Raw genomic sequence first — 26,094 nt, forward strand, 5'->3', positions numbered from 1 at the left:
TTGAAAGTAAGTATATATATAGACTGAACACTTTTTATTATAGGAACACATGGCGGGATCTCACACGCGCCATCTGTAAACAGAAGTAACTGTGGTGATAATCATGTGAAATATGATCTGTAATACCGACCATTCAGAGTTTTTATTACGCCCTCTACAATCTATAATATGGTGCCGAATGTAATTAGTCTGTTTAAACGCGCTCCGTTCATTTAAACAAAACTTTAGTTAGTGTTAGTATTAGTGATTGAATTAATTTATCTGAACGTAAATCACCATTATTGAACGAGAAATCGTAAGTAGTAAGAAGAATCAGTGTACTCCTACGTATATATGAACTTTAGTTATACGAACCTCTTATCCCGCAACGGTTTTAAATGAACGAAATTCTATCGTATATCTAATTTTAATACGAAAGTTGATAAACTTAGAAACAAAGGATATGAAGACAGAGTTAAATTAAAACACTTCAGCCAATCGATCTTGGCAGAATATCATATTGAATCCAGATCACTAGTATATGGCTTTGACAAAACTACTGTTATTACAAAAACATCTTCATATTTTCCTCGAGAACATCGCGGAGCAAATAGAAATTTAAAAATATCCGAACAATGTGATTCGATGCGACGAATACGACACCAACTGAAGTTGGCACTTTATCCTCCCTTTTCGATTTTCGTTTTTTAATTCGATTTAAATTCGAATCAAATTAAAGAGCAACTTCCGGTTTGAACATCCAGTTTGAACTTCCGGGTTGAACTTCCGGTTTGAACTTCTGGTTTGAACTTGCGGTTTGAACTTCCGGTTTGAAATTCTGGTTTGATAGACCAATCATGGACAATCAATTGCAAATTAACAATCGTTATTATTTGATGTAGAATTACTAATTGCATCGTGATATGTGGCTACAATTGGTAATTACGTAACAAATAATACGAGTCAATCATCTGTGAGAGCATTTCTCGTTCTATAACGATAATTATTGATATTTTACCGTACTTGTGAATACCCTTTATTTCGATCGTGGAAAAGAGCAATTACATTTATTTTCATGGTCTTGTACACGTGTATAAAGTAAATGTCTTTTATCAGAACGCGTGGGCAGCTGCTTATATTCAACAAGCAAAAGGCGAAGGAACTTTCAGTCAGACACTTTTGTGCAGTTCATTCTGAAATCAATGTTCGCTAATCTATATAGAGCAATCAATCTGTTCTTCAAATAGTACAAGAACTTTAAACGATAACGAGACTGCGCTAGTTTTGTAAATTAAAACAAATTGTAAAATCACGTACTCGTTATTTTACATTAATTTACTATAATTCGTATTTCATTTCTCGAGTTATACTGGCACTATGTATATGTATATATATGTATTTGTACGTTCTTTTTTAATTGTTATGATGAACAATTAGTATATTTGTTATAAAATCAGAACCAGAATTTTAATTAGCGAACTTTGATTTACATAATCTTTTGTACGGAGGACAATAAAATTCTTAAAATTCAAACAACCACAAAGAGCGATATATCTTAGATAACAATATAAGTGATACCGATGGCGCAAATTCACCTTTTATGCAGACGTAAAAAGACTCGTTTAAGTAATACTTACTCGCGAGTTCTCAAATGTGCGTATGGATTTATGCCATGAATAAGATGACGAGGAATCATCGTCGTAAAAATCACGATTCTCAGGATCCCAGAAAGTTGCTGAAACTTCCTGTAATCGAACGCTTGAAAATGAGAATAGTGCAAAAAGCAGATATCTCGTTTCGAAAAATTTATACTTGAAACACGAACACTTTGTACGAGTAAGTAAGTAGAGAAACAATTTACAGTTCGATAATATTTCACTTGCACCATTCTCAATTTATCGAGAGATAAAGATTGGGCGTGATATTATTTACATAGAGTTAATCTTCTATAATCTTTTACATGAAGAATCATGCTTTGAACTTTAATTAACGTGCCCTTAACGAGTGTTAAGATAAATCTTAATGTAAAAGTTGTACGATTGAATATTAAATCTCTACCGACTAGCATCATGATACTTAATAAATAATCATTTGAAGTAGCGGAATATCTTGATATTAAGCATACTTTTGTGCAAATATTTCATTCGCTTAGTCATTGTACAATTGGTGTAGCATCTTTCATGACTAGAATCGTAAATTTACCTAATAATCATCGTAACTTTGCTCAGGTCCTTAAGTCTTTTACGCATCTTAATTGCTTGCTTTCGATAAAAAATAATTTAATTATTATTCCTTAATTAAATAGCTAATGTTATGTAATAATAATTAAATAACTTAAGCGTAAGCTTTTTAAGTACATAAATTATTTTTTAGACACGTAATGAAATTATGGACCTTGACAAAAATAAGCAACACTCTTCCTTCTGTTAAATATCAAGATTTTCAAAATTATATGTATATTACATACGAATATATCGCGCTTATTAGCAATTAGTCAATTGCTAATTAAACTTGTTTTAATTCGCGTAACTAACAATAACTCCATTCTATCCAAGAACTTGTAATATTCTCGTGTATCTCGAAATAATTCCATTCCTAACTCCCCCAAAATTGCTGGTTCGTGAAGTTTCATAATTGAACGTTGTTCTCTGAGTTTAATTAATACAATAGCTTTCACTTATGGTATAAGGTTATTCCAAAATAGTTTCTAGACTTGATAGATTGCACAGAGAATATGGGTAACTACTAATTGTTTCGGCATTCCTATTTCTAAATATCTATCTTCTTCTTTGGGCATAATTTCGACACCGAGTTTCACCTAGAATATCGAATATCTATTTATAGAGAAATATTGTCTTTTCAACATTGTTACATATACATATCGCAAATTACGTCGAGAAGATTCAAAATATTTTCTCGTTTACTATATCTCTAGTCTTTAAAGTTCATGAGTATATTGTTGAAGAAGGTAGAAAAATATACACTTTCGTGTAAAAAAATAAATAGTTTGGTGGTTATCTCAGAATCTGATTGTTGTATATAATATCTTATTTTCGTACTCAGTTACCATTTATTCAAATACGCATGTAATCATTCATTGAAAGCTTTGCTTCGGGCCGAGTTTTAATATCAACGCCTTGCAAACAAGTTGCTTTTAGAATTTTTATTTACGTTAAATTTATTACGCTCGTTTTGGCAGATATTCGACGAGGGATATTTCAATTTCTGTTAAATGGTCCCAGTATTCTGAACTTCCATATTCCGATATGATAGAAAAATAGTATCTGTTGTCAATAAATTATTTCTATCCTGTTTACAAAATGTTCAATATATTTTTCTCTTAGAGTATCGATACAATAGCATCGATTAATCCAACCACCTGGGGGAGATGGAAAATTGAATATCGAAGTATTTACGTTCTGTCTTTTAACAATAACGTTAACAATGTTGCGGAACTGGATAGAGAAATGTATGCGAAAGTTAGTTATTTAACCATAAAGATAATCAGAATTAAAATTACCATACAAATGCACCGATATCCAATTTCTTCTTCTTTTCGTCACAAAATGCATTCAGTACTTTATCCATTTTCTTAAAACGTTTTCTCAAGACACTTACAGCTACAAGCTTGCTATCGTTCGCTTATCGTTTCAAGCAATCTTTGAACGATTGTCTCCACATGATTTCGTTACGCACGATATGTAGTACGTTCGCGTCTTTTACTTTCATCAAATTCACTCCATAAATCACAAATTTCCTCTCGCACAGACGACAGTCTTCAACAACGTACGACAAATTTATCAATTATTAGGAAATAATCGAAGACGAATCAACGACCGATTATGGTCGGTTCGTCAGCCATCGCAATTTCTTCCGTCGGTGCTTTATCCCTCTTTCGCTTCCTGGAGAACACCATAAAGGCACAACCCGCGAACAGGTTGCAGAGAAATACTATCCAGGCCAGAATCAGAGAAAAGTCGTACCTCGTGTTTGCATCCTTTGGAAATGTCGTATGTACATGTTTGCTTTCGAATTCGATCGAGGACAGAAGCACTTGTATCACCACCATGTTACAAGCGGCTGAAACGAGATAAAAACGATGATTGGATCGTTAAAACGTCGTAAGTTAAGGATAATAAAACACACAGCTTTGAGATCTATTATACGTAGAGCTACTAAAAATTAAACGCTAGATCGGAAGTTTATGAGATCTTCGCGTTAATAAAATGAAACATAGAGCGAGAGATAGAACAAAAAATGCAGTGATTCAATAAACCAATAATAAATCTGTATCCATGACAGTTACTAAATTAAACTAGTAATTGTGTTAATTACCACTAATGAAATGTATTCCACCAGCCAATCGTTTGAACATATATCGTGGATTACGAAACGTGTAGATCGAGAAAGAAAAGCCCATTATCATCACGAACAGGCTAATTATCGCGAACGATGCCTGTGTCCTCGAATAATCTGCAAGTGATAGATTGAGGGTAATTCAAGTGTGGCGATGCTTTCACAAATTTCTTTTATAATTAATAGTATCGTCTATCTTTCAATTACGTCAAGCACATGTAGGTTTCATTTTGTATAAGGTCCACAATGATAATGCATTTTTTAAACAAATGTCTCCGTGTATTTCGAGCAAGCGTATTTCAAGTAGATGATTCCTCGAAAAAGAATTTAAAAAAAGAGATAACAGTACGCTGGTAATTTAGTTTCACTTACTGACTACAGTGTTTAATCCTGGGTTCAACTTGAACTGCTTCTCGGTCGGGAACATGTCCTGATTCTTGCACTCCTCTGAAAGAAAAAAGATGAAAATGTTGGATATTAAATTAAAAGTTAAACTACCGCTTGATTAATGTAGACTTCGGCCCGTTGTTTGCAAGCGTGATGCACGAATCAGTTTGCGTTAAATCCCTGGTTTACAGTAATCACCCTATCCATCTTCATTTCTCTCCCAGCTTCCATTTACTATTTTCTCATCCTGGTTATCTTTCTTTGCCTGGAACGCCTCGTTCGTGTCTCGCGTCATGGTGAGTTATTTTTACGCGCAGCCTTTAAACGGAACTGGAGAGACAATGAGACCGTGATCAATATTTATACCACATGATATTTAATCCTTCGATTACGCGAGCTACGGTCGACGAAACGTGAATCCATCATACCTTAACGAATATGATTAGGAATTTCCGCGTAAAGATGTCGAATTAGATAAACGATTTAACGATAAAAATTCAGTGAACACGTGTCGTCTAAAAATATGGGGAGTGTCGTTTCGTGTTAGTACAAGGATAAATTCTGAAAACAGGTTAGAGATGAAGATACGATGACAGAAATGATCGATCCTTGGACAATTTATGATGATATTACGGTTATCTAACTCAGTTCTGGCATATGCATGATGAAGCACAGGTGTGGAACAGTAGACGTGACGTATGACAAGTCAGTGTACAGCTACAGATGCGGATTCTGACATAGCCATAATTAACTACAAGGAGTGAAATTAACTGCTTTGGTTAGAGAATTACTCCTCTTTCTTTTTTAGGTCTCTAATTGGTTCGAATCTGCGATATTGTAACGACAAATTCGAAGAGAGAAGAGCAAAAATTCTATCCACGATATTTGGCTTACATCGGCGTATTTTAAAAACATTACGATAATAAGAGGAGTTGCTGCAATTGTGAAAGAAAAGAGAAATCTATACTCGTAGATTTTTATTTAAAGTTTACCAGGCTAGTGCATCAAAGTGTGAGCAAACGTATAAATTAAGTACCAAGAGAGGTTTATAATCGAGCTTGGTTTATTGAGGTATGGTAAATCTCCGGATGACATAGTGGATGAATATCCGCCTTCTTTAAGCAGAAGTGTGATAAATCAAAGTCTGTTGGGCAACGGTGCGTATTGGTTTAACGTGGTGTAAATGATGGAAACTGTAGGCGAAAGAGAGTAACTCTGATCGTTCAACGTTAAAAGAACGTATGTATGCGTATACTTTGTTGAAAATGAATTATCAATGTTGTAGAAGGTCGTTTTCCTAACATAGTGTTACAACTAATGCAATTTTATTCTACTGTTTCTATTTAAAGCACGGGAAACTAACGAGCGAGGATTCAGAATGCATTTATTCTTTATGTATATCGATTATCGAACCCGCCTTTTTTGAAACGACGCCATCGTCATTCGGACAGCCGACATATCGTGGCACGTCTCTTATCCCTCGTTCCACAGGTGTGGAATTCTTTGCCATTAATTTGATGAAGATGTAAAATTTCTCAGTGGTCGTTTCCAACGGAGTGTATTATCGTTTCTGTCACGAGCTCGCCCGAGTCTAAATTACGTATAGCTGGTTTAATTATTGGGAAGGCATGACGAAAGTTGTTCGAGCCAACTACAAAGAGAATAACTTGGCTGTATTGGGTTTACTTCTTTTTACCATGACTTTGATCAAAGTTAAACTTCATAAACGTAAATCAGTTACAAGGCTCCGTTTCTCCAGTAAATTTCGAATCATTAAACTCACTTTAGGTGACCGATAAAATATGGCTATCCGATTGAACAGCAGTTTCGTTTTATTAAGTTTTCCACGTTTCACAGCAGACCGAACTTTCCAATATCACATGAAAATAATATAAAAATGAAATAGGTCGTTCTTTCAAATTTCAACGTTGTGTCGAGAAAATACGGGACAGGAGGATAATATTCGATAACATTTTTCAAACATTCCATACACTTACTGTAGGGGATCATTTCGGTGGAGTTTTCTGACTGTGGCATGGTCCCTTCCACACAACCTCTCCAGAGACCCATATGCTTGTAGATTAATCGTCTACCTTTGCTTGGATCCCCAAGGGGTAAACCTTCTTCATTCGGTGCTTCGACTGTGAACCAGTGATCGGTTCCAATGGCAATCGACCATATGCACACTGACAGGCCAACGAGAACAGTACAACCAAGAAGAATTCGCCTCTCGAAGATTACCTGTACAACAAAACGCACACGAAATATTTAGAGATTTAATCTCGGTCCCGTTTCCTTAGTTTGTAAAACTGAACACTTATAAATATATACAAATATCTAATTATAATATTTTATTTTCATTCAAAATCTTGTTACGTTCGCACAGAAAATTTAGGGAACCGTTCTGTTCGAATCTTTTATCGCACATGCAGTGAACAGGAAGTTGAAATGAAACGGTTAATTATGACATGAGACGAGACAGAAATAAAAGCAAAAACGTATGATATTGTACCTGATTGTATAACGCTTTCATTCGACTCGCCATTTTGTTCAATCCTTTGAATACCTGAAGTTCCTATTTGGCAGACGTAACGGTCTACTTCTCCTTTGTGGTCCGACTTAATCACTTTGCTTAGTACGCTACCATATTGCATTCATTATATATTCAGAGCTGACGTTTTCAGATGGCGCAGAAAAGTTTTGATAAAACTAATATCTAATTATGTACTTGTCAGTTTTCCGAATATTCTTAATATTTACTGAATCTGTTTTCTTACAAAGAAATTGTCGATATTTCATTAGACATGAAATTTACAGTGACATTTGTATTAAATCTTTAGAAATTCATTTACGTAGTTGTTCTGATTGGTTCGAGATTTAATTTTTACAGGAATCAATGAGAAGCTTCCTGAAAGGTTTCAACTTCTTTGCTTTCCTTCTCTTTAATTCTCGAACATCTTCGTTATTTCTTTCAGGTATTCATTTCGATTATTTGTGTCACTTTTCCCAGTAATATTCCACTCAGTAGCTTCCATTTCTTTTCTTCTGTTCTGTATTTCGATGATTATAATTTTAATTCTTTAGAACTCTTCAGAAAGAAAGTTTCTTCTTACGATCACTTTGAATTCACGTAGTTTCACAGTTTCGTGAAATGTTGTTTGACAAGACCTGCAAAAGTAGAGAAAAGAAAAATTCATGATAGAGGAGCTGCGTAGACAATCGATACGATAACAAAGAACATTCGAGTACTTTGACAGTCAATTCCAATCACGTATCCATCTTTTCATAAATTACTTACAATTATTTGGCACGAATTTGAAATTTCCACGGATACTTGACTCTCTTCGTCCCGATTAGTATACCGTTATTCTGTACACTAATATGGTTATTAACTTTGTAAACTGATCAAACATACCTTAACATAATATGTACATTACACGTTTATTCAAACACGAAATGAACAAACACAATGGAAATTAGAAGGACGAATTTTAGATTCATTAACTTGGTAACAGATTTGTATTGCACAACGTAGCTTGTATTCATCTTCTTTATCTGATGCTTTTAAGATTACTTAACTTACGTTGTACAGTAATATTTTAGTTTGAGTTGAGCGAAGTTGAGTAGCTCGGACGCCAGTATAATTTTAAAATTCCTTGGCTTTAAGTGTCTTTAGGGTTTATGACTGAGAGTTGAGCGTAGTCAGGAATAATTTGTGAGCTACTGTCATGTCTCCCATCTTAATTATTTACCCGTTTTATTGCCGCAAACTTTGATATGTGAGCCATTCAGGGACCAGACTGCGTAATAATTGAATGGAACTCCTTACAATTAAATTATTGATATCATCTTTATAATATTCTGATATACAGTGAAATAAAACGCAGTATCTTCTATGCAGACAAAGAAACTACGAGTTTGTGGTTTGAAAAACGACAATGCAAAAACACGAAGAAACATATATAAGTAAATTATACTACTACGTGCCTGAAATAATTTGGCAAGAGCTGGACTTTCTGCCGAAACGTATCAATTTCATTCTATTCGCCTTTACTACAAGGTTACAGCACGTCAACTCCTTGAAGCAGCCAAATTAAATAATGCACCATGCCAAGTGTAGAATTTTGTTGTCATGTTCTTAGAGAACGCGGGATTAGGAAGAATAATCTCAATGGAAAAAACGTGAAATGTGAACAATCATCCTAGACAACGTGTATAGTCACGTGTGAATTTATTTGTTTTGTCAACGAAATCCACAATTTTGTATCGTACCTGTTCCAACAAAGTAACTTCGTTAATCTAACCATTTGTTAGCTCTCGCGCCGCTATTATGATTGAACGTAAAGTATCCGAACAGTTATGAATGACTGTATTAATCACAATCCAAACATTTTTAATCATAATTTTTTCCCAATCGTAATCCGATGCGCCAGTCTAAATGTAAATAAACTAGAACAGGATTAATCGGACATGATGAATGTACGTAATTCCTCCGTCTGTTCGGCTTATAATTTTTCAAAATTGTTGTGTAAAAAGAGACATCGATCCTCGAGTGCAATCATTTTGCCCTTTTATACTTCATCGGACAACGACGTTGACAATGCGAAAATTTTTTCTTATATCGTTTTTACCGATATGAAATGGAAAATGTGAGAAGGCTATTACGAAAATAAATTTACAAACGCGTGCTTATAGATCTGAAAGGTCTAGAGCGAGATACTAGCTACTACGTCAGTGACTGGCGCAGATGCTAATGATTTTGTCGCGATCATTGAACCATCTTCATCCAGGAATCTTAATTCAGAGATCTAGAAAACAATGTCTAGAGAAAATCCTTCGAATTCGTCAGATGCGCGAGAGATGAAAGTTATCGACGTGATGTTTGAATAATTCGATATAAAACGAAAATAGAAAAGAGGCGGTTCTAACTAGAAATCGTGAATAGAATTTACAGATTATAAAGTAGACAATTTATGGATTTCTTTTTATATTTTTCTGGTTAATCGGCCTATATTCGTTGAGCGTGAATCGTACAAAGAGAAAATAGACACGACGAACGCAGGTATAATACGGGAGTTGAGAAACTAGGTATGAGTCGCATGAGTTGTTTACCAGAAACGGAACATTTTGGCAAGACAACATCGACTGGCAGGCATCGGTAAATCGAAGATTTACTCTATATCGTTTCGTACTCTTCGATGAAATCTACGCTTCAATGAGACTATTTACTAATTAAAGTTTTCCGAACAATTAATTCGTAGCACTTTTGGCATAGAATACGCAGAGTAAACAATCCAGGATAGGAATATGTAAACACAAACAAAGTATGTATTGCGTTACTGGCATGTGGCGACTGTTTCTCCTGCAGAGTGTTGGCCCGCATCGTACAAGAATAAGTAAATACTGGTAATATCCATTCTAGGAACTTTGGTAATGAATGTTATTATTAAATATATAGAAATGTAAATATTGATTATACGAAGCAACATATTGTTAATAGTGATTGATATCTGTAGGAAAATTGGTTTACATCTGTTATCCGGACTTCTTCCAATTATTATACACGCGGTATAGAATCCTTTTGCTGTTAATTAAAATTTTAATTATGTTTGTTCCACAGTCTGACTCGTCCGATACAAAATACATCCATTTTGCTGAAATTGGTCGTATTTCAATAAAAGGCGGTTTAACGCGAACCCCTTCTGCGCGCAAAGGGGCAAAAATTTAATCGATGTCAAGAATACGCGGGTAGGTTTCATATACCACATTAATGGTAAGGTAAAATGGAACAAAAATGTTTCTTTTTATAGAAATCGCAAATTAAATGTTACTCAACTACTAGAAAAATTCTACTTGTATGCCGAAAACAATATTTCAACAACAGTATTTAGAAAACTGGGACTTTGTATTTTTTAATTTTTTTTTAATTTTTTGTAAATAATATTAAGATTAAATTCGTACGAGATCATAGAGAAAAAGGCTACTGAGAAATCCATTTAAGAAAAGATAATAAACGCGCAAACATATTTTAGTAATGAATTATTATTCTCGATGAATGCTACAACTGTCATATCGTGTTTCAGTTTTAATATCAAGCGATCAGACGATCAGAATATCACGCGAAAGAAACTACCACTGGCAATCGAACGATCGCCAAAAGTATCTTAAAGCCTACGATTTGTCGATGGATGTGTTTATCATAGCACACATGCAGACACGAATTTATGAGACTCGCAAATCGTGAAAAACGATCTTCGTGATCTATCTGTAGACATAAATTATCATGTACAGTCACGTAACACAAAGTAATCATATCAATATACCAATATTCCCTGTTGTTTAAAAATGTTGTAGGAAGTTTTCCCTAAAACCTCTCTTACAAAATGAACCAAGCGGAGGAGAGAAAAAACAGGCTGTTTTGCTGATTTTGTATCGTATAGCGTGTTTAACTTGTGACATATGAAACTACAGAACCGCATATTTTTTTCTTTTTCATCTCTGATCAGAGAATAAACTTTGCGGAATTATTTCAAATCTTTTTAAAACCTAGAACACGTTCGTATCCTATATTTCCCAGAAATTGAATTTTTTTTTTTAAGAGAAGCTATTTGACGTAATTTTATTTCTCGGGCAAAGTATTCCAATAACATCAAAACATTCCTTTGTGCTTTCAGGGCGGGTGTTTCATAAAAATGATAAATAATTTTATTAATAATGCCATTGCGGCAAATCGTACAGGTATAATATAGTGAAGACAGGGTCATAGGAGGTTCCATCGAGCTGAGGAATTACCGGCATTTGGCCTAGTTTTTACGAAACACGTTCCCTTTTTCACTTTCATGGCGCATTAATGAACTTGGTTTTTTGTCTCCACATGAAAAAAATTCCGTTACGCGAACGTTGCTAATAATTTGATTTTCCCGCACAATTTTAGAACGAATTAACCTTATTTCCATTGGGCAGCGTTGTTTTCACTCGTGAAACAAGAAGCTGTGTTTTCGGTACAAAATTAGAATCTCTGTTCCGTTCATTAATTTTGCAACGGAGGAAAAGATTGTAGCTTGACTGACATTCGCTAGGAGAAGCTACCAGGAAATTAAAGTTATAATTTTCGCGATATTCCCAAAAAATTACATTTCGATGCTGTTCATAAATTTATTCGAATATACGATGAACGTTAATTATAATGTTGGAAACGTGTAACGAAGCGTAAATTAACAGGATTTCGAGCGAAATTCTTTTTTAACTTCCGGATTCTATGGAACGCGCGGTGGTCTCAAACTTCTGGTCGGTAATTTATACAGTATTAACAAGAAATTAATTAGTGAAATAATTAGACTTGGCATTATTCGTCAAAATTTGTCGCCAACAATTTCTAACATGTATAAATAGCACGATTACATAATTTTCCTAGTGCATATTTCAAGGCACCTAATGAAATATTACGAATATTTCTGGAAATGAAAAAATAAACACGCACGTAAAAGTATAATCATATTTACAAGTCCATTGGGTAACGACGAAGAAGATTGGCATTTAATTTTCATTCCAGATTCGAACTAAAGTAATAGTGATTTAGATTCTTGTTATTAAAGTTAAGAATAGGGTAATGACATTATTTACTTATGGATCTTATAGACTTATATATTACATACATGCTCCATTTCGTTATGCACTTTGTCCTAGTTTAGTGACGATATGCACTACTACTTAACTTTCAAGTTGATCGCACAATTTTTAGTTGTGAAACAAGTGGCAAATGGCAAAACTTTAAACTGTTGGCGCGGTGTACTATTAAATCACACAAGTTAAGTAGGTTTCAGTGGCAATTTGTTCAAATAACTTCGTTGACTTATTTTGTAATATTACAATGATACGAATTTTGATAACATCCTCGGTATGCCAGTATCATCATTTGGTCCTCTCACAACATCGCTGACCCTTTTACATCACCAGAAAAAATGTGTCACAGATTGAATTTTATCCTAACTCCTTGAATGAACGTTCAAAGTTTGGCACGAATTACGGTAAAACTCTATTTGTCCAAGTCCATTGAATTGATTCCCAATAGGAATTTACCGATCTCTACAGTATCTATATTTTTTGGTACAAATGATGGGAATTCGCACTCTTGATAATCGAATTCATTCAATCGAACGATAATGAAAATTTCGGTCAAGTAAATGAGATAACTCGTCCAAAGCATTCAGTAGGCTATGTTAGGAATCCGTCATACCAAATATAGAGACGACGCTGGAAAAAAAGTCCCATTATAAACTACAAACTAAAGTTGGCATAGATTCATAATCGTCGTGAAATTTACCAACGATGTCGCTGTCCAAGTGAAAAAGTTCCTTGCGCAGAGGCAAACGGTACGAAATTAAAAAACGGTCGGTGCCGACAGAGTCCAACCTAAGATTACAGAGTGCACGTGGCTGAACCATTTCATCTCAAAGTGTTAACGATACATAAAAGTCAAGCGTTCGATGTTATCGATGTTCATCGTTTTTCATTGCGACGATGACGTCAATGCACTCGCTATTGTTTTATTCGTTTACAAGCGCAGAACCGCAGAGCACGACGCTGCACACCGGTTTATTTAACCGCAGCTGCAGCTGCGCATACTGCGCATGGAGTTATAAATGCTGACAAAGCGAACCGTGCAACGATCTGTCAGACTGTAGACACGACACCCACAGTGGCTATTTTTGAATATCGCCGCCTTTTTTCCGCCCTACGCCGTTCTTTTCTAACATTTATCCGCCTTTTAATGGACCGAAATATATGGATCACCTGTTCATTCGCTGGAACGGACCAAATACTCTCCAAATCGATGTAGAACTTCTTAACACTACAATTACCAGACTCATTAAAATGACTAATTCGCAATCTTTCATAGATGTTTTGAAAATTTGAATGTTTCTTCTTTTTTTTATTAAGTGCACTGCCATAAATTTCTACAAGTTCAAAAAGAAATTTGATTGCTCCGAGTCTGTTATCTAATCTACTGCAAAGTACCTTAAAAGTGAGTGATAAAACTGTCATGAACAGTCTTTACAGCTGTCTGATTTTTTATCTCGACCTGTCGAATTTCTCTCTTCAAGTTTTTCTGCTTCAATGGTACATAAAACATAGATCTACGTAAACATATGTAAATCTGTTTCCCATCGGTACGTATTCGAGTTCCGAGGAAATATTAGATAAATAAAAGGAGGTGGAGGAAATCTATTTCTTCAAGCCTGTACCTTGAACAACGAGAATAATAAAATTTGCACAACAATGACTATAAGAATCGACGTAAAAAATATTTGGCCCACATTCAGAGTCTATTGTTACGCTTGTGAAATCTTTCTCAAACGAGCTTCTTAATGTCGTGCTGTAAGGATGACTTTTACAATCACGTTGTTCGCCAAATTGTTAAAAACGAACAATTTTACGACTCCGTTATGTTGAAGAAAAGGGAATACTTTTCAATAAGTTATAGAAGGGAGAAATAAGGAAGTGAAACGGTCGATTATTCCCCCGTTTGGAAGCAGCAATTTCTTTTTCATCTTCGTTTCAAAAGTGGAAAACTAAAAAGATAAAGAGAAGCTACCGGACAGGGCAGCTTTTGCCAAAGGAGCAAAATAAAAATGATGAAACGAATGCCACTGAGACAATGACGTTCCGAACGAAATGTTCGTCGATTTATCGTCATCGTAGCGTCTTCGTCTCCTTTTTTTCCTCTTTCCTTCCTTTTTCTCTCTCTCTCTCTCTCTCTCTCCTTCTCATCCACTACGTCGATGATTGATCGTTGTGGATAGCAGAGGAGTTTATGGGACTTACCGTCGAATATAACGGCGAAACACGAAGTTACAGCGTTCCTAAATTTCCGTCGATGCTATTCTCGCCCTGAACCGTCGAAGACAAGCGGAAATACACGGACGTCTGCTTAGAATAGAATCAGAGCCAAAGATCTGAGGGGTTTGTTTGCTCATGAGCAAATTCAAATCAACGAACACGATGACTACCTGACAGGAACGTCATTGTTGCTCTCTAAATGCACCGTACTTATCGATCGATCTAAGCGTCCGCGTCAATTTATTATTGGCCTACATTCTCGATTCATTGTAATAGAAAACTCAACACCCGCCAGAGTAGTCAGCAATCATTCGTGCTTCAATGCGGTTTCAAGCGGATCAACCGATAGAAAGGATAACAGAAACGAAAGATACCGGGAGTCTTATTCAGCTTTTAGAAAGTGCGAAGTCTTGTAAATAGGAAAATGTATAATTTCGGTATTAATAACGGCGATGGTTTAATATCAATAATAATGAATTTGTCATTCTTATTACTCTTTTGGATCTTCCAATGTTGATAAATTAATCGAAGAATGCTCAAAAACTATGATATTTTATTCTTAAGAAATAAAGTAAATCAAAATGGTAAACATGTAAGGAAATTGCAAGGAGATTTTTCAGTAAAGTTGGTTTCGAAACTTCGGCAAAAATATTGATACACACATTTATATGCATATAAGCAACGGAATTTTTCTCCGAGTTCTGAGAATTTTTCAAAGTACATGAAATAGAATTTCGTTCTGGTATATCGGTTTATACAAGGTAGTTGATCTGACAGGAAAGTTGCTTTCCACGTTATGACATCATTTTAGTCAACTTCATACACTTCGAAGGAAAATAAATACGGGAATAACATACAAGCTAAGAAGCACGATTGTTGACAAGAAGTAAAATTAGCAGGAAGAATAATAATCTTACGTCGAAGGCGTCACGGTGAACTTCAAAACTTTCTACGTTATAATTATAAATCGAAGTTTCGTAATTATCCTCGTCGTGCTCGTTCAATATTTGCTCCTTTCGGACATGTAGAGATTTTATTAGTAATTACGTTGATGTCTAATCGTTGGAAATTTTAGCGAATCAAGGATAATACTCAATTGCGTATTTACACATGTCAGCAAGCTGCCAACTCCCTTGGTGGAATCCCTCGCGGATCGCTAAATGCGATTAACACTAATTACTAACGCATCGCGTGCTACGCGAGACACGGTGTTGGAAACACGTCGGAAATTACCAAATATATTAATTACAGTTTCCCGAAATACTAAACATGTTGGGTAGTTCCGATTAATTAACCGAAACCGACAGAAGCTTTCAATTAATTTCACAGATAAACACCGATACCGTCTAGGGTATGAGATCTAAGAACTCCGACCGAGCGTTTGAAATAAAACTCCTGAAACGAATCGATCAATTTGCGCGTGACAGGTATCTCTCACATATCTGACAAATCGATCCACGTAACTCCCCGGTAAATTGAGAAGACAGGGTAACGTTAATAGGCGATTGACACCGAGTAGAACGTCGACACGTGTCAGTGCAGATCGCGTGCGTATACTCAGCCCAACCCGACGCGACGCGACGCGACGAACGAGCCTCGAACTCGGAACGATCGGCCAGCCAGTCTTCGCCAGAAATAGGTCCCTAGCAGTAGTTATATTTTTAAATAATTTCTCGACGACCTACGACAATTGCGTGGCACGCAGCACGTTTTTGTTGATTAAACTCGCGGCTCTTATCACTCGCGATCTTTCTTTAAGTAACACTGACGATAAAATAATTTCGTTATTATCCAGAATAAATATACTATAGACTGGAAATATTTTTGCCAACTTTTCATCCTTCTGTGGCTTCTTAATAACACGCTCGCACTTCATAGCTTCGGAGAAATGGGAATTTTTATACAGCCAACCGGAATTAAACTGGACTGAAAAAGGAACGAAGTTACTTTTCACGACGGGCTTTTGTCGCTTTATTCTGTCTCGTTTCTACGAAATAACAATTTTTTTCGAATAATATATTTCTCAACGATGGAATCCGATTGCTACGAAATAAATCCCACGCGTAGAATTTCAAAGCTTTTAAAATTTCCATACAGCTTTGAATCATTTGAAACACGGACGAAGTACAAACATACTCTGGTTGTCTAAAGTCTAAATGTTTCTCATTTCGACGCACAAACTGTTGCAGTCGTATATTATCTATGAGGAAGAAAAACGGTCACATGTCGGTCGATAAATACGAACGGAAAGAATCCACAGTTCAAAGCCAATTCGCTTCATCTATGTATCACGACAGTTCCAGCTTCCTCTGTTGCTATCTTTCGTGTCTTTCGTCGATTCGGTTCATTGTATCGAATTAATTTGTAATTCCAGTAACATTGACCAGACTCCTTACAATCTGTTCTCTCCTTTTGTTTTTCAAACTGCTGTGTTTTAAAGGCTGATGTATGCAGTCCGTCTGTTTTGGTTGGACGGTATAAATACAATGGTCAAAAGCTGGGGAGCTATCTTCGAGTAAACACAGACGTTTCCCGACTTCGTTGGTTGGCACGAGAATACGTGAGAAAATTCAGAGTAGCGGTATCTTCAGATGACCGTAAGGATTTACAACGTGATTAGGGTAAGAAACGAGGATTTCCATCAAAGGAAAGACTGGATCCTTTTTATTCAAATGGCCATGTAACGAAGATAAGAGGAGTTTTCCCGGGGATAAGAGCACGCTCGGAAATTTTCTTAATGGCTGTTTGCTAACTATGCGGAACCACAATCGCGTCGAATAGAAAAATTGCCGGCAGTAATATATTTTATATATTCCGTCTCTCGAGAAGAGATAGTATTTAAAATCGCCAACCACGCTAATAAATGAACGTATGAATAGGATAATGGGATGACAGAGGTAAAGCTAATAGAGAGAACGGTAATTCCGTTAACACGAACGATATTATCAGGCAGAGATTAAACATGCAGAAGGATTGTTAACGGTGGTCTTAATACGCTCTTTTGCTACTTGGTCATCTAGACCTCCTTCTGTCTCGCGCTTTAATGTGCTTATGTAACAGCTCCATAATATAGAACAGAAAAGAAGAAATGTTAGTCACGTAGCATTATGATTAGCTTGGGATATTTTTAAAAAATTTAGCAGACAAGTAGCACATGGAAGCGTGGTATTTTTCACGGATATGAAAATGATAGATAGGCATACTATCTTTGTCAAGCTCTGGTAACTGTGTTAAATAGCTAATCCAAAATTTCTACACGGCGTTATACCGTAACATATCTTCCGATAAAATTAATAAATCAGTATAATTTGGCAAGTACATCAGAGATGCTAGCTGACAGTAGCGAAATATCGGTAAAGAAAGAAACACGAGATAACTTCAGCGGGATTTGCAAACATCGTAAGACGTGTACGCATTCATCCGATCTTTAAAAAAGAAAACAGCTTGGAATTTTTACATCGCAGTTAATAATTCGAGAAACGATAACAAATTACATCATTATTGACCGTGAGCGGTTTATCCGATTACGAAAACTTTTCACCGAAATACCAATATCAATTTCATCGAAATAAGATCATACATTTTTACTTTCGAGGATATTGACAATGTCTCTCTGTGATTTATGATAACCGTAAATAAATTACTAATAACGTGCGTAAAGTTCAAACGGGTAAAATACGTGAAAATTTTGGGCATGAACGGGCGCGTTCAAAGGAACATACCGTCTGCCAAAATTCGCTACGAACCGGTGACAAAAATATTCCTAAACAAATGATTCATAAAAATAATCACATTTATCATTTGATAACGTTTAGTAATGGTTCTGATCTAAAATCGGACTAGAGGCTCTGTTACCGAACCAAATAAAGCGTTACGCCTCGTCGCCGAATATTGCAAGCGCAGAAGAAATAATTGATGCTGTTGAAGCGCAGCCAATTTTCACAGGACTCTCTGTACACTCATATATTCGTTAACTTGACGATAACAAATACGATACACTCTCTTGGGTGAAATTGATAAACATATCCCTTTATCACTCATTATTAATTAAAACCGGAGAAAAATTTCAAAGCATTTTCGTAATTCCAACTGTGCTGAATCTTCCACTACTTTTGTTATAGATTCAAAACTTATATTACACCTATCGATAGTGATTTTTCTATTTTATTTATATTTCGCCACTTTTGTTAACCGCTTGTTCAAGAGATATTCGAAGTAACGTAACGAAAAAGTAAAACTTTTACGAATCCTTCGGATGGTGGATAAGCAACGAAGCTCACTTGTGCTTCCAACCGTGACACCTAAACTGCGAATATTTCCACATAGAACGTCTAGTAGCTGTAACTGATTTATCGCGTTTGGCCAGTTTTCATCTTCGCGTATGAACATAAACCGTCGAACAAAAGACATTCGGTGACCTTGCGAATCCTTGCTATAAGCAGTAAAAACCACCTTACTATCGTTGCCTGCAAAAGAATCTCGCGACAGACGTAAAGATTTGTATAGATTTGTAAAGGCTGTAAAGATTTTTATATGACACAGCGAAGAAATAAATCTTTGTGCTTCAGGGAATACGACAAAAAGTAAGGAGGGTAACAAAAACGTTAATGACGTTCTGTGTTGTAAAAGTAAAATGGGATTTTAGTAATGTAAAAAATAGTAGCCTGAATGTTGTTATTGTGAATGGCACTAACTGTAGGGCATGATTACTGTTTAAAACTGATTATAACTTCTGCCGTCTTCTTGAACTGTTTGAAGAACGAAGGACAAAGAGTAAAGAGAACACGCTTAATACTGTACATATTTACGTATAATTACGATCGAAGCGATACCTACCGTGAAAATAGTATAAATCGATTAAACGTAAAAGAAAAATAAGTAGAAAATGTGATATATTCCACGTTTAAAAAGTTTTACGATTGTTTTGTAAAGAAATTTGATCTTTGATCTAGAAATGTAAATTATTTTAGGTTTCAATAATACACGTGCCCGGAAAAGAAATTAAATTGACACCTGACATATAAAATTACTGTTCCTCTAACACGTTATGATTTTAAACGTGGTAAAAGCTTCTGCTGTTGGCCGTGATCAAAGGAAAATCAAGAGAAATGCAATATCGAATAACGCAATCGCTTCATACTAATTGCCAGTAGCCTGCTGATTGGTAGCAAAGTTACGAGCAATTTCCACCTAGTATTAGGTCGCGAAAATCAGCATTTCCTTCATTAATCCTCAAATCCTCGACGAGGATGCCGTTATAAAGATTTCGTTGCGCCAGAGCAGGTGGCGTATAGAATGAAAAGTTCAAGGTGCATTACAAAGCCTGTTGTCAAGAAAGTCATCGACGTTAGTACTACGCGTTTCAATGGCACTTTATTTGTTCGAGAAATTCATACGTGTCCTGGTCGAGTGAACAAAAGCGTGTCAATACCGTTCCACGATGATTATTATCGATCTCAACCACTGTGAGAAGAATTTATGTGTTATACATATACCGTGATTATTATCGTATTACTTTTTAATGGATTCACCGCGGGAATAGAATCTATGTCTCGTATTTACAAAAGTGGAAAGAAGCGTGATATTCAACTACCATAACGTATCGCGATATACATCTGGATTCATTCATAAATTATACACATAGAAATAAATATGATCTTTCTTCTTTTTAAATTACAGCAAATCGTTCCATAGATTTTAAGTAAAGTAAATAATTTGTAAAATGCAAATAAAAACAGCGACTCTCCGAAGCTAAATCTCTAGTTTTGATTTCAACAGCTCGAGGGAAAAGTTCCTGCTATTGTGGTTCAGTGTATGGATCGAAGTAGGGGTTCGCAAGATGCACAAAGGAAATTTAGCCAGAGGGTGGAAGCCAGGGGCAGTCGAATATCGAACCCACACTCCACAGCTACGTTAGGGTGAAAATTCCAAACTCAACCCGCAGTCAATTTGCAAGTTACGAAAGCTAGTCGTAACATGCGAAACTGCCGTTTATCACGTGATAAGAGGTAAAAAGTTTCGTGGAAAGATTTCCACGTATGAGCGTGATTATCGAAACTCAAACGATTAGAATATCGTTGTTTGCGATATCGAGAGAATATTTTGCATTCTAAGTACATATAAACTTCTTTATGTATATCCAATGTTCCAATCGATGCTCCCTGGTCGTGAATTATTTAAAGGCGTAGCTGAACAATAACAACATAAACAGAAACAATGTATCCGCAAAATTTCGTCGAATTTTAAGAATCGCGGTGTGAAACCAAGTTGTAAATAGAACGAGAAGGCATCCACCTCGCAAAGATCGACGACGTTAATCCTCGCAAACAAAATATGTACTCTGGAATAATAAAATTCCCGCGTGACAAAAAGGTAACATTTTAAGTACTCGACGTTGACAGAATAATTTTAGGAAGTAGCAAAACACTTATTTCGTGACGACCAACAAAATTTTAATGAAATTTCTGCAAAGCAGACTTCTATTTTTTCATTATGACAGTACCTTTGGACATAAAAAGCTTCTAGTCCAGAAGATACTATTGTATAAGACCTGCTGAGTTACTGACGCTATAAAATTTTTCTTAAACCTTCTTTCGTTACTTTAAATTAGTTTAAATATAGCATTATATAATTGAAAGAAAACAATATTCCATAATTCCTTCTACGTTTGGTGACAAGCAAATAACAGAAGAAGACTGCAGTTGTTTATGCATTTCAGAGAAATTTAAACTGTATAAAAATATACAGAATATACATGATATTGAAAAGCGTATAAAATATTCAAAATAAAGTACTCGTTACAGCATTAGTATAATAATTATAAAATTATGAATATGCATAAGCAACTACAATCCACGTATAAGGACATGTGAAAATGTTTTATAAAAACAATATATAATTACTACTATAAAAACAGTAACGTAGATGGTTTAAAATTGCATACTACATGGTTTAAAACGGGATAAGTACTGTATACTGTAGCAGCGGTGCTGGTATTACGTTTCCGTTGAAATCGTGTTCCAACAAATCTCCTCTCCATGCACGTTTCCGATTAAACAAACCTCGTAACACAAACGATCGACACGTGAACCGACATGAAATTTCGCGGCGGCCACACGTTTAGCCACGGATCGGTGTCCACGAGGTGGGCAACATCAAAAATAAAGTCAAAGCGGCCGCGTCGTAGTTGTCGTGGCGTAAAAAGCGGAGATTACGAGGCGCGGAGAGCGAAAAAATCAAGGTTCATGCGGCATGGCGTAAGAGAAACAATAAGCGTGGAAGGAAAGCGTGGGTGACTGTTAAACGAGGCACCTCGTCGACACGTGTCCGTGTACCACGATTCGGACTTCCAGCTCTACTGCCGACTTTACCTCGATCTTTCTTGCGTCTGGCGATGTGTTTCGATGCCCGAGACGACGCAGAATTCCTTCCACTGGCAAGTTATCCGGTTTCGTCTCGTGGAACTCGAACGAGTTCGAAATAAACCGCGAGGGTAAACGTACCACCTACACACGTTGCCGGTTGGCCCGACACTGGTCGTACACCGACTACTTGCTGCGTGGCTTCGCAGCGGTGAGCGGAACTCCCAGTGGGGGTAGCGACAGGAAATGGAACGTGGGGAAACTGACGAACCAAGGGCCAGAAGGGAAAATATGCGATGGAGAGACTCTAGGAAAAGAGAGTGCCATATTCAACCCTCCGTTTGTATAGCGTTCACGGCCGACTGCATTTTCAGATGCATTTATTTGGTTTTCATGGAACTGCAGAATTTATCGTACGTCTAAAATTGCGACCCTTCTCTCTCTCTCTCTGTCTCTCTCTCTCTGCTTCTCTTAAGTAGGTGCGTTTCAGTCCTTGAAAGATCAAAAAGTGCGAAAAACTCGTGCAAACGCTTCATCGTCAGGTTTATCGACGGCAAAATCATAATTGTTCTTTATTTCATATGAGAAAATGTGTTGCATAGGATATTGGTGGTTATTAATAGTATCTAAATGGTTATGGATATTGATTTTGAACGTTTAGCTATTTTACACGTAGAGACGTGACTTTATTAGGTGAATATTTGTCGCGTTCGTTATAAGATATATTTTTTGAAATGCATTTAGTGGTAAGATTATTGATATTTGTTACTTAAATCGTTAGGATTATTCAGTTTCATAGACGAAACTTACAGCAACGCAACGCGGTCAAACATGCTGAAAATAAGTTGGCATTTCAAGACACAGTTTGAAGTACAGGATCATTAAGTTGATCCTAATATTAGATTGTTTAAATATTACTAAGTAAAGATTTGTGTTCAACAAATGCTCAACGTGAGTTAATAAGGATAAACAGTTCGAGAAAGCTAACGAGTTTGATGGAAAAATTCGGCCATCCTTTTCCAAGAAAAATTCTTGTATTTCTAGTCACGTGAATTCCAAACCACTATTTATATTTCAACTACGCACAGTTTCGGATACGTGTAACTTCACGATCTGTTCAAAAATCTTTTCGTCCCCTTGTCACGGCGGAGATAGTGTATTATAATTTCACCAAAAAATGCTAAAAACGACATTAAAAATCCACTGCATGTGATGTAAGCCAGATTCCAAGCGAGAGGCAATGTGTACGAACTATTAACTTCCATGATGTGTGTCTTTCTTGACCGAAATTTACCAGTATAATCGTTTAACCATTTCATGCGAATACCTGCTGCATCCAAACGTATTATGATCTTTACAAATTGATCTCTATACGGCGAATGTTTTTTCAAAAAGTACGCACTCGGTGGTTTCGCGTAACACAATTTTTCGCAGTTTTTCAGGACCCTTTTACCTTTGCGCGCATGCGAATAAATTATCATATTTACACTTCTCGTCTCTAGGAAGCAGGTAATATTGTTGTGTTGTTCCAAATAATTCACACAACTCTCTGTATTATCCATCTGGATCGCTTTTCTCTTTAACCGAGAAAAAGATTCGTCTTCGTTGAGGAAAGTTACGTTGAAGAGACCAGACAAAATAACGGGAGTCAATCCAGCGTCGTCCAACTCATTGTAACTGTTATAATCTATCACGGTGTGCTCTTCCATGCTTATGTTGGTCAGATCAATGAACAGATTCGCCGAATACATCGACGAAGCGAGTACAATGAGAAAGAATATAACTCTTTCCGTCGTCTTCTTTGGCCTCGATGAGATGGTGGTAGCTATCAACAGACCGAAGATTTTCAATGGTTGCCACAGGTCCGATTGAAATTTCAATACGACCGATAATCCCCAGAATATAAGGAGAACACAGAAATTTGTGGCGATTCCGATTAAACCGCGTATCTCGATATGATTGGATTTGTATTTAACCGGCACTACTGGACACCAACTCTCGAAGCCAAAAGGTAAAGTGAAATCACATTTTACAGCATTAACGTCCGCGAAAAGCGACAACGTCGGAATAATCATGTCGATTTTTTCATCAACCACATCAGCGAATACGTTTTTACTGGGATATATTGCGATAGTGAAGTTCATAATCCGAGCAAGTGTTTTTATAACTTTTACGTCCGGGCCTCTATACATTACAGGGTATCCCTGTGAATTTTTCGTGTACCATAAATAGCCTGCACGTTTCAGCATGCCTATTCTTATCGGGTAACCATAAAGATTGTCCACTTTATTGGGAAACAATTCTATACCCGAAACATAAGGCCGTTGATCGTAGGCGTTCGTAAATGGGTTATACCGATGAACTTTCGCAGCGATTGTGTGTCTATTTAATTTCGACAACTCTAAAATCACTATGTCGATCCAATGATTGTGCCACGTTTGCTTCAGAAGCGGTTCAAAGTTGCAATCTGCTTCCTCCATCATAGTTATCAACAGAATTTTTGGTCGATTTTTGGACACGATCGCGCGTATGATATTTTCCGTTTGTTCAAAATTCGGTGAAGTTTTTGCGATGTAAATGTATAAAATCAGCGTTGCTTGAGATACCTGAGAGGATGGCAGTTCCAAAGGATCTGAGTCGTTCACGGAAATGTAACTCGTTGGTATAGTTTGAGTCACAATTTTATAGATCTCGTTGATTATTCCGAGATTGTTTCCGTAAGGATTTTGAACGACGAGTTGCACATCCAAAAATTTGATTCTTTGAAGAACATCTATAATAGTTTGTTCGACGCTTGACAAATAATTTAAATAATTTATCTGTTGAAGCATTAGTAGATATACTGGTAGCATCATAGTGATTTTCTCAACGTTCCATGAATTGAGACAAAGGAAGTCCTAAAAAGATATAATTATCAAAGTTGATGTTGTTAGAGAAATAAAAAAGTCGTATACTTACAATTTGTCAATGGTAAGAAGGCTACGTCTTGGAACGACGCCACTCGCAGAATGAAAGTTCTTAGATATAATCTTTTATTTGTCATACAACGATTCTTTAATTCTCATAGATCAAGTACGCAGAGGTAAGACATCTACAAAGCTACAAACGCAGAAGAAGAGTTACAATCGACTGAAAGAGACACCTTTATACCTCTTAACCCTTCGCGCAAAATTTCATTTATCTTAAGTGCAGCAATAGCGTACATAAACGACGTTCGTACTATATATAAAACAAGTTCGTTTAATGGCACGATACTTATCAAATGCTTTTATGCACTATTACATATGTCGTTGTCGATTTGATTAATTCATACAAATGGAGAAAAGTATTTTAGTATTAATTTCATTAGTACTCTATGCAATGTTGATTTGCACCGTTCCATGTATGTTTAATTAAACAACAATTTCAAATAATTAAAAAACAAATTAATGAAAAGAAGGAAGGAAATCTTTCTCGTTTAAATGATATTTGCTGATTAAGTGAGAATTATTTTAATAAGATACGATTTTTTCATTAGCAAATTTCGTTCGCAGATAGTAGACCGGTGACGTACTTAATTAACTCTTACAACATCTTCCATTTATTGATAATTTGCCCGCCTATTGCAAATTTTATTGACCATAGCCTAGAAGCGTATAAGTTATCCTTGACGATACATTATTTCCCGCAGTTATGATATATTCACTACAATTGTACTCTTTCAAACAGCTCAATAGCGGCGACAAATTATACTAATCGACAACCCTCGGTTTAGCATTTTATACTATGAAGGTGTTTGCTAATAATTATGGAAAATTAATCGAAGGTCACGAGCGAAGAAGCTTGAAACAGCAAAAAGTTAAACTTGTTAAATTAAGACGTAACAGTTTTTAACATCTGTCAATTATTTCCTTGACATCATCTTCCTTCATTCGAGATGACAACAGAAACTATTAATAATTAAACTTGTCATCATCTGAACTTATATGATTACCAGCAATACGGGCCAAGGTGAAAATAAATAGCATTATGCCCGAACATTTATGGTATATATATATCAGTAATTTATTTGTTCATAATTTATTTAGAAAGTAATTCGAATTACGAGTACGCAAATATAATGTACGAAGAGAGGCCTTTTTGATATTCGAATCTTCTACATTTATTAAGCGTATAGAAACACGTTGCTCTT

At 36.0% G+C, this 26,094-nt stretch overlaps 1 protein-coding gene across 4 annotated transcripts; it reads right to left on the reverse strand.

The window, feature by feature from the left end:
* Positions 1 to 792: 792 nt before the first annotated feature.
* On the reverse strand, positions 793 to 25,812 carry LOC138187337 (transmembrane protein 114). Of its 4 annotated transcripts, none has more exons than XM_069128006.1 (6): positions 21,933 to 22,118; positions 7,235 to 7,890; positions 6,720 to 6,963; positions 4,708 to 4,782; positions 4,315 to 4,452; positions 793 to 4,059 (listed from the first exon to the last, which is right to left on the reverse strand). In XM_069128006.1, exons 2-6 carry the CDS (start codon positions 7,265 to 7,267, stop codon positions 3,809 to 3,811), a joined length of 741 nt encoding a protein of 246 aa, XP_068984107.1. In that variant the 5' UTR covers positions 7,268 to 7,890; positions 21,933 to 22,118; the 3' UTR covers positions 793 to 3,808. The 4 variants fall into 4 exon arrangements, 2 of the variants coding, with proteins under 2 accessions (XP_068984107.1, XP_068984108.1); XM_069128007.1 differs by lacking the exon at positions 21,933 to 22,118 and adding an exon at positions 14,548 to 14,732; XR_011175150.1 differs by lacking the exons at positions 793 to 4,059; positions 4,315 to 4,452; positions 4,708 to 4,782; positions 6,720 to 6,963 and adding an exon at positions 24,882 to 25,812 and having other exon boundaries at positions 7,265 to 7,890; positions 21,933 to 24,820.
* Between the last annotated feature and the right edge of the window lie 282 nt (positions 25,813 to 26,094).

Source organism: Bombus flavifrons, chromosome 14 (assembly GCF_040668555.2).
Source record: "Bombus flavifrons isolate JBK064 chromosome 14, iyBomFlav1_principal, whole genome shotgun sequence".
Lineage (NCBI taxonomy): Eukaryota > Metazoa > Arthropoda > Insecta > Hymenoptera > Apidae > Bombus > Bombus flavifrons.

Coding starts and splice junctions, on each gene's coding strand:
- LOC138187337 (XM_069128006.1), bottom strand. CDS start 7,267: ATGGCGAGTCGAATGAAAGCGTTATACAATCAG. Junction 6,964..7,234: donor TGAAAGCGTTATACAATCAG/GTACAATATCAT, acceptor TTTGTTGTACAG/GTAATCTTCGAGAGGCGAAT. Junction 4,060..4,314: donor TGGAATACATTTCATTAGTG/GTAATTAACACA, acceptor ATCTCGTTTCAG/CCGCTTGTAACATGGTGGTG.